General features: G+C 38.2%; 1 protein-coding gene across 1 annotated transcript; it reads right to left on the bottom strand.

Annotated features, from left to right (window-relative positions):
- Positions 1–2,758: 2,758 nt before the first annotated feature.
- On the bottom strand, positions 2,759–4,626 carry WDR5B (WD repeat domain 5B). The gene is made up of 2 exons (XM_032334969.1): positions 4,200–4,626; positions 2,759–3,869 (listed from the first exon to the last, which is right to left on the bottom strand). Exon 2 carries the CDS (start codon positions 3,797–3,799, stop codon positions 2,804–2,806), a length of 996 nt encoding a protein of 331 aa, XP_032190860.1. The 5' UTR covers positions 3,800–3,869; positions 4,200–4,626; the 3' UTR covers positions 2,759–2,803.
- Positions 4,627–10,338: the final 5,712 nt, after the last annotated feature.

A 10,338-nucleotide genomic window follows, 5' to 3' on the forward strand; every position in this document is an offset into this window, starting at 1 on the left:
TATTTTTGTGGCTCTGATCCAGGTTAAATGCAGCCTTTCAGCTTTTTGGAGGAAATGAATGAAAAATGGGGCAAGTTATTTAAACCTTAGTATTAACTCTTTAGAGAGTCAGGTACCATATCTTTAATTTCCATTACCAAAGTGATTTTCTCTGCAGAAGCTAAATGGCTTGTAGTTCTATATTTCTGTGTATTCATTTCTAGAGAGATAAGGAAGGCCAGCTGTGTACACTGCCTAGGTGCATCTTGGAGAGCTAACCTCCCCAAATGCAGTGGTGCTTCTGAGAGTCCTGCAAAGCAGCCTGATCAGACTGTTCCATCTTCGGGCATGCTGACAGACAGAGGCATGTCAGAGAGCAGTCTTGTAAAAGGTTCCTGTAAGGTGATGACAGTGGTCTGGCCACAAGTTTCTGAGAACTCTGAAATCCCAGCACCATGAAGTTGCTTGGGGCCATCAGTCACCTTTTCTACTCCATAGCTTAGAATTTCCAATTGGTCCTCTTCCTTTTGCCTTTACACTGAATTTCTCAATTATGAATATCTTTCAAATACATTTTCTTACAAGTTTTGAAAGATAAGCATTTGCACATGGTTATATATTTCATTTACATTTTGGGATGCCAAGCCATTTCATTTTTAGGTATTGGATGCTGGATTCTATTTTAAATATTCTATTTTATATATTTCATATATTCTCACGTGCCTCATATTAATGGATGACATGGACAAGTCTGCATAGCCAGTTGTCTCCAGAGGAGTATAGCTGATAGAAAGTAATATATGCATCTGCATTGGAACTTGACTTAATAAACTACTAAGTGAAATGGAATATACCACATTTGATTTCTTTATCTGATGATGTTGGTGATGTTTCTTGATACACTTTTAGAGTAATTGGACCTTAGCTTTTTAGATACCAACTTCTTTGACTTTAACCTATTTCTTTTAAAAATAAGTAATTTTTCTTCATAGAACACTATCGTTTTTAACTTCTAAATAAGTATTTTAAAGTGTTATCTTGGAGATTTATTGCAAAAAAAAAATGTTTCATTAAACCAAAACTCACAAATGTTACTATACAGCAAGAATTTTCATAATCATTTTTCATTGTGTCTCATTTTCCTATTCAGTTACTTAGAGTAACTACTACTTTACGGGTTAAGTATAAATTTCTTGGCCAGAATTTTGAGTTGTCTCTGTCCAATCCAAGTTTTCTCACTACCCTCACATAACACCTTCTTGACAGTCATTCCTTATTAATAACCCTAATACCTTATATTCCTCAGAACTTGTCAAGCAAATCAGACTTAATGAGCGCTATTTTAAGATACTAAAGTATACAAAAAAAGGCAGTTTACCCCTATTACTTTCAATTATTGTTTTACTATTTTTTGCTTAATTTCTGTATTTTTTTTCACGTTTATCATGTTTCTGTAGGTAAAGTGAGCAGAAACCATTTCCCACTTTTTATTTCCTATAAGCCCTATCTGAATAAAGTTAATAGACAAGCCTACGGTCAGATACTTTTTTAATAAACAAAAATAGTATGGGGACATGATTCCAAATGTTTATTGAAAGTAGGCAAGGAGTGAATAAAGTCGTGCTATAATTCACTGTCATTCATCAAACATTACCTTAATCCCTAATATATATAAATACTGAGAATACAAAATGAGTAAAACATACTTCTTTACAGAGCTCATAATTTATGGAAACATGGCCCATGAAACGGCTACAATACAAACTGGTAAAAGATATATTCTGAACTTTATATAACAGTCGCTATAGAAAGAAACAAAACCTAACTCAGCTGTCAGTTGTGGTTCCAGTCAAGCAGGCAGTGCTGGTCCACAAAGTGGTGATTTCTGTTTCAAGCATGGGGAGGAGTTACTAGGTCAGACACATAGTGAAAGAGAATAGCCACACCATTTAGACATTTAGTTTGCTTGATCATCATGAGGCACAGTCTGACCAGGGTAGTGAGAAGTCCCTCAGCAAAATGCCATTTATAGTGTTTTGATTTACTTTCAGTTTTTATCTCGATACAAAACTTAAGACGTTTAACAGACCGAATCAATGACTTATTTTTCCCAATTTATAGACTTGATTCCATGGAACCATTTCACGTGTGAGTGGCATCTGCCATACACCTCCATTCCATCACTATCCCAGGATTATGTTCTTACTCATCTGATCTCCCGAATCAGGAGCACTGGAGTTATGCCAAACTCTGACTCCCCTCACTTAATCAGTCATCCTGTTTTGTCAAACTTACTTTCAAATATTTCTCAAATACACTCAGAGGAACAGAGTGGGAACCTATTCAGGAATAGACACGAGTTAATACCAGACCTGAAGATTAAAAGTCAGAAGCCCTAAGTTCTAGACTTGCTTTTCCAGTTGTCCTGCTTTGTAAATTTAGGTTATAGGTCTGAAATCTTTTAATCTAAGACAATGGGTTTTTGGGTTGTTTTTAAGATTTCATTTATTTGTCAGAGAGAGAACATGTGAGCACAAGCTGGGTCCCTGCCAAGCAAGAAGCCCAATGCAGGACTTGATCCCAGGACTCTGGGATCATGACCTGAGCCGAAGGCAGGCACTTAATTGACTGAGCCACCCAGGCATTCCACCACAACCCCCCTTTCTTTTTTTAAAAGATTTTATTTATTTATTTGTCAGAGAGAGTAAGACAATGTTAAAAAGAAACACAAAACCATACCAAAATTAAGAGAAACCATCTTTTTAAATACCCCCCCCCCTTTTTTTTTTGCCAATTTGGCTCTACTAGTTGATTTCTAAAGGGTTTAGTAGTTACTCATCCACAGTTTAATTGTTTTGTCATTTCCTAATGCTGCTGATGCAATGATGTTTTCTGTAGGATGACAAGCTGCTGAGATTACAACATCTGTATGACCTTGTAATTTCTGTACAATCTCTTTAGTCTGAAGGTTCCAAATGTAAACCAGATTATCTTCTGATCCAGACACAATCCATTTTCCACCAGTAACTGAAAAATTGGCAAATATGCAGTATTTCTCATTCTTATGACCAGTGTATGTTTTCAGACATCGGCCTCTGCTATAATCCCACAGTTTAAGAGTATTGTCCAAAGTTGCAATTAGAAGATATCTTCCGTTTGGAGAAAATTTTACAAAAGAGATAGGAGGGTTATCATCATCAACAAGTGTTTTTAAACACTGACCTGATGCAGCATCCCAAATTCTACAGACACCATCATAGCTACCTGACACAATCAAAGACCCACTACAATTAAAATGAACAGCAGAAACTGGGTCAGAATGAGCAGACAAAGTCTTAAGGCACTTCCCTGTTTTCACCTCCCATATTTTCACACTCTCATCAAAAGATCCTGAAATGATGAGATTGGATGGTGGATTGAAATTACAGCAAAAAACATAATTACTATGCCCCTTCAGCGTTTTCAAACATTTTCCAGATCTCACATCCCAAATCTTTAGCGTCTTATCATCTGAGGCAGAAACAAGGCGACTGGAATCTGATGACCAGGCAACATCTGATATCTCCAGATTGTGACCATGAAGTGTCTTCTCATACTTTCCATCATAGGCTCCCCAAATTATAATTACCTTGTCAGCAGAAGAACTTGCTAGCCATTCTCCATTAGGACTAAACTTAACCGATGATACTGCTTCCGTATGTCCCACGAGAGTAAATTTAAGAGCATAGTTTGGTTTTTCAGACATTTGCTTGTTTGGGTTGGTTGAGGGGAGGAGGCCCAACTCTGCTGCTCTAGCATCCCCTACCTCCTTTGTCCCCATGGTTCTGAAGCTCCCAAGTCAGTAGGTTAGGTAAGCGTCCGGCCCTGAACCAGGAAGCTCAATATTCTTTCTGCCCAGCAAAATGAAGATAAAAACATCAGACTCAAAAATAAACAGCCTTTTAGTGATTATAATTTCCGGACTGTCTTTAAACTTCTCTATACAATGATTCAGCAGCACGGCTTGGACCTCTTTTTCCTCTCTTCCTCCTTTGTAAACAAATACTTGATAAAAACATTAAAAGGGTCCAATGCGCTGTCGGCAAGTGAGGTATGTTTTGGGTGTTCTGTGAACGTATAAAGCCGTGCAAAGTGACTAGAGGCGTGGGTGACCTACAGGAAGTATTTTCTCCCCTCCCCTCCCCCTACCCCGAAACGTTTAGAACACTAAGCAAGCCTACCAGTCAGACTTTCGGTACTTGAGCATGAATGAATCACCGGCTTAAACAAACGATTTCAGAAGGTTAAAAAAAATAATAATGACAAACAAAAAAACCTCCGTAAGCATCATGAACTGCGGCCCGGCGGGCCTGTGGGCTGCAGTCGCCGGATAAACACTAGGGCACACGTCCACGTCAATCCAACCCAGCCGGCAGGACAGCGGAGCGCATGAGCACGCCAACTTCGAGCTGAGATGACCAATGGGAGAGGTCGGCCTGCGCTTGCGCAAAGGAAGGCGCTGGCGTTCCTTCCGGTCTTCTTCGCGGGAGGCGGCCGCATGCAAACGCAGGACTTCCTTGTTTGGCCTGTGGGTGGGTTGACTGGTCTTATCCCGGACCTGACTGACCAGCGTCAGTAGCAGTGAATGTTTCCAAAGAACATTCATTTCTTTTTGGAAGCCGTGTTACAAGAAAGAACGGAATTTTCCGATTCCGTTAGTGGAAAGTTAGCTCACATTTGGCACTAGCTAGTCGTCGAGCCCCCGCCCCAGGCGCCGGTGACTGAGCCTCGGCTTCACGGGCGGCTTCTGCTCCTCTCTACTCTTGTGGAACAGAGCTGGTGGCGTGTACTTAAGACTGCAGATAGGCAAGGGGGAGCTTGACTGAATTTATGCCCAGATTGTAAAGCTTCTGGTTTAAAAGTTTGGGGTAAACATTTCGGGAAGGAATGTGTTGTGGGCCTCCAGAAGCCAGTGCTTAGGACGTGGTAGTGCCGGGGAAACGAGCAAACGTTTGTTTTAGCATTTCCTTGCGCTTTCTTAAACTTTTTAAGAGAACAGGTCAAATCTGCATAGGTGCATGAGACCGAAAAAGAGAAGTTGCTGGGACGTGATTGAGAAAGGTGTAAAGTTAATTGGCTGCAGAGAGTCTGAAGTTTTAAGACCTGTTTAATGGCCCTGAGAGTGCTATGTAAAGATGTATGCTTTTCAGATGTTAAGTTACAGTCTTTAAACAAGAATAGGTTTACTGCGTGTCTGTCTGGTTCAGTCCCTAGAGCATGCAACTCTTGATCGAGTTTCGATTTCAAGCCCCACCGGGGGCGAAGAGCGCTAACTTTAAAAAAAAAAAAAAAAAAAAAAAAAAAAAGTTTACCAAAAAAATTGGAAGCCTGATAAATTTCTAACCTGTAATTGCTCAATAAAGAGTGCTCAAGAATGCTGTTGTTTACAAGGTTTCCCCTTTCGCTGAGCTAAAGTCTAGAGGCAAGTACCTCTTTTGCTTTTTTTTTTTTCTTTTCTTTTTAACGTAAACTCAAGAGTTAGGTGCTATACCACTTAGCCAGGCGCCCCGCCGCAAGTATCTCTTAATGATGTTTTCTGTTAGCCAGCAGTTAAAAGCATTTGGGAACGAATTCTCTTAGCCTATATTTATTAGGGATAATTGAAAGTCTGGCCTTTAAATGAGGCACAATGACATAATTAAATCACCTGTAACAATCGTATAATAATATAACCTCATTACCTTAAGACCCTACTACTCTAGTTTGGAATTTGGACAGGAATTGGACAAAAGCTTCCGTCTTAGGTAGTGCAAATTAATGGTGTAATGATAACGAGATGCTGGAAGTAGGAAGAGGATCTTTTAAGTGGTTTGAAACACCCATTTATATACATTAAATTAGGATTCTTCTTAGATCTTTTTTAAGGCAAGGCCACATGGACCTTTCCCTCTAACATTTGAAAAAGAACTTTTCCCTTTTATGTATCTTAAAGGTCAGTTGTTATTAAACTCTGCCATTTCCCTCTCTTTCTTCCTGTTAGCCTGAATTGCTATCATTTTTACTGGGAAGCTTAGAAACACTCTAAAATTCTGCATCAGTTGAGACTATTTTCATTTTTATTGACTCATTAAAAAATAGGGGCGCCTGGGTTGGCTCAGTGGATTAGAGCCTCTGCCTTTGGCTCAGGTCATGATCCAGAGTCCTGGGATGGAGCCCCGCATCCGGGTCTCTGCTCAGCAGGGAGCCTGCTTCCCTGCCTACTTGTCACCTCTTCTGCCAAATAAAATCTTTAAAAAGAAAAAATAAAGTGCTGTAGAGAACAAAGTGTAGGCGTTGGTTCAAAGATTTTAATTTGTATTTTTCCAATAACTGTTATATACAGTAGGAGAGTAAAGAAGGAAATTAGACAATTTGTGACGTGAGGGCTAGGACGGGGTGTTGGTGCTGGGGTATGTTTTAGTAACCCACTAGAAATATCACACGAATGAGAGGAACAGTCAAGAATGTCTTGGTAGGGGGCGCCTAGCTGGCTCAGTCAGTACAGCATGCCACTCTTGATCTAAGAATGGTGAGTTCAAGCCCACATTAGGGGTAGAGTTTACTTTACAAAAAAAAAAAAGTGTTGATAGGAATAACTAGAAATTTTTCTCCAGATTTTCCCAGAATGTGAAGAAATTTCCACTATTAAAATCCATTTCTAGATGCCAGAATTTTTTGTTTACAAATAGCATCAGGAATTTGTGTAAAGAAATTAAAGCTCTGAATATAAAATCTTTTTATCATGTTCTAATATGTAGTCCTGATACTGTAGTCCTTATAAATTGGGCCTAAGAATTTTGTGGCATAGGTCCTTGGGAGGAGGGGAGCATCAGCAATGTGGAGTGCATAGGAGTAGGAAATACTGATACGGGTAAACCTAAAGTGGCAGAAACCATAATTAGAGCTTTGCATTTGCTGCTGTCAAGCAGAGTTCCTCACATGGTTCTGTTTTTAACTATTTTTGCTGTTCCTAATCACCAGATAGGTGATTTGGAAGTTTCCCTCTCTGTAGAAACCAATTTGTTTTCTTTAGATTTCCCACAAAACTTTTAGAACTGAAAGTCCTCAATGGTTGAAATTTCCCTTCCCCTCAGTCAAGTTTGCAGATATTATAAACAGAAATGCCACAAGTTTAGGTCATTTGTTTTTTAATAATTTTTTTTTTTTTTTTGGTAATGTATGTCAGGACTGAGATTAAGTCCTGTTTTAAGGACTGTCTTGACTGACTGCTTTCATTGCAATTCCAGTTACCAAATCCAGTCCTCAAAATCAAGCACAACAGAACGATGTATAGTTGCTTAGGACGATTAGCAATTTAAATCTATAAAAATCTAGTTGGACTAAATATGGAATGGTGCAGAATTTATCTAAACTGAGACCTTTTTAAAGTGAAAGGGGGAGACACTAAAATAATCAGCTGATGTTAATTGATCTAAAACCCGGGACTATACCAGACCAGTATAATCACTGACTTTTGGAGGACTCTCCTCAAATCACAACTTAATTTTGGAAAATTCTACACTCTATATGGTGATAACCCTGTGCTCTTACCCCACCACTGTAGTCTCCTGGGTTTCTATTTTCTCCTCACCCAACACTAAATAATGCTAGGCACAAGTGGTTTAGATAAGGCAGTGGTCCAAACTGTGGATTTCCATGGGCTTCCTCAGGTGAAATGAGTATCTAAAGGAATTTAGAGAGTAATTCTATTCTCTGCAGAAACATTCAAGATCACAGATAGTACCATATATTGCCTTTAAAATCAGAAGAAAAAAAAAAGACTTTTTCAAATTGGCAAATGAAAAAAGGGGCAACAGTCATCTATGCTAGCTTTAATAAATTTGTAAACTCAGCCATTCTGTACTATAGATGGCAGTGTAGTCTGCAGGAACTAATTCTATTTTGCTTTAAGATTCTTTTCAGAAAAAAATACCTGGCCAGTAGAATCAGCAATATGTACAATAGTAAAAATGTTTAAAAAAAAAAAAAAAGAAAAGAAAGAAAAGAGAAAGGAAAACACACCTACGTAATAGCCCAAGGCAACCACCTGCTTCTACATAAGTTGGATATAATTGACAAAGTTGTTTTTCTTAACTTTAGAATAGGTCAGAAGAGATTAATGTGCTATTTTTGATAATACAAACACATGGGGTTGATTATATAAGTTATCCTGTAAAATATATCCATAACTTTTCACAGAAGGCATAAGGTTTTTTGTTTTTATATAATGAATTGCTATGACAGTGTCTTGCTTTTGTAAACTAAAGGTCAAATTAATGTCCTCCTGAAAGATAACCACATACAAAACACAAGTTGAGACACTAAGTCTAAGAGCTGTTAATTTCCGGCTTCATTGAGACACTAAGTCTAAGAGCTGTTAATTTCTGGCTTCAAACAGCAGCATAAAAGAATTCCTTTGAATTTTCTTTTGTAACCAAGTACCCTTTACTAATATCACATCGATGCATATTCCTTCAGTCATTTAGTATTTATTGAATAGTCTACTATGTGCAAGGCACTCACCCATGGCCTGACAGACCACATTCAAGTACAAAGAATCATCAGATCCATTCCAAATCAAAGCGTAAGAACACTTTGAACAACAACATAGAGTGGTCATAATGATGAAGTAAGCAGAACATACTCAACATACATTAAAAGGTGATCTTTCTAACTTTTGATATTCCTGGGGACAGTACTCCTTTAGGAAGTCAGCTGTGTTAAATTCACGTCCATGGATGGCACTGCTTTTTAAGGCAGAATTCTTCATTCCAAAGCCTTTCTTTCACTTTGTCAGTACCTTCTACATTTGAGTTTGTTGAATGGAAACACATTTATCCATTATGCTACTAAACTCAAAATCTATCATTTGCATATTTTTTTTTTGACTTCTGTTGTTTTGTCAGGTTATATACAGAATTTTAGCACCACAGAAGGGAAAAAGAAGTTGGGGCTGAGAAGCTCTACTTTACCAAATTATGTAACTTCATACCTTAGTTACTTTAAGGGTGCTCTTGAGAAAGAGCCAGGAAAACTGGTCTGACAAAAAGCTGGACCAGCTCTGGCTGTTGTGTAAGTCTAGTTCTGGGAGTTCCTGGCCCAGAACACCACCTCCACCATGACTGCTGCTTTCTTCCAGACACAAACTGCATAGCTCTGTCCCACCACTAGACAGTGTCTGAGGTTATGACCTTGGGGCAAAGTAAACTCTCCTAAGTCTTGACTCTGTCATCTGTAGTGACAGTTATCCACCTCAAAGGCAGTTGGAGGATTTAAAGGATTTAAAGAGAAAAAATGGAAGCCCTTACCCAGGCATCTGGCATACAACAGAGGATGAAAGACTAGATGCCTTTTTGACCTATGGGAATCTACCCATAATCTTTTCTTCTTGCCCCACACTTCCAAGTTTTATACCCAGTAGCAATTTGATATTGTTAAAATTAGCATATATTTGCTTTACTTCATGACACATTTTTGTGATGTCCTGGTACTCACTGCTATTACCTATCCTTTTCTGAAATAAGCATATTACAGAATAGTCTGCGTTAGCATAGACTTATGGTACTGGTGTCCCATCTGGCCTTCCACTAGTTGAACTTTAAAAAAAAAAAATATATATATATATATATATATATATATTTTTTTTTAAAGGAATCTCTATTCCCAACGTGGGGCTCAAACTCATGACCCTAAGATCAAGAGTTGCATGCTCTATACTGACTGAGCCAGCCAAGCACCCCATGAGGAAGCAAAATTTTTTTTTTGTCAATCTTTTTCATTTTTAAATTGTTTTTAAAGTAAGATAACTTTTGAGTAGGCTCCACACCCAGCGTGGGACTGGAACTCAGGACCCTGAGATCAGGAGTCACATGCTCTACCCACTGACCCATCCAGGTGCCTGATAAAAACTTTAACTTTTGATAGAGAAATGTAGCCAAAAATATTTCCCAGGTTGGCAGATACATACTTACTCTTCTCACCTAACAACAGATGAAAGTGACTGTTAGTTTCAGGTGGCAAAAAATTCAGATTCGAGACTTCATATATAGATAAGTACACCTGTTTCTCAAATGAGCAAATTTTGGAATGTAGGAGGTAGAACATAGTATATAAATATGAAAAGCAAACAATGCCCCTTTCTAAAAGTGGATCCCTTTTCTTCACTGAAAAACATTCTTACACATCAAGATTTCATATATATATATATATATGTATATATGTATATATATATATATTTATTTATACACACACACACACACATATGTGTGTATATATGTATCCACAAGCCCTAAAACATCAACATGCAATGACTTGCCTACTGATAGAAAAAATGTCACAAAA

This window comes from Mustela erminea, chromosome 1, assembly GCF_009829155.1.
Source record: "Mustela erminea isolate mMusErm1 chromosome 1, mMusErm1.Pri, whole genome shotgun sequence".
NCBI lineage: Eukaryota > Metazoa > Chordata > Mammalia > Carnivora > Mustelidae > Mustela > Mustela erminea.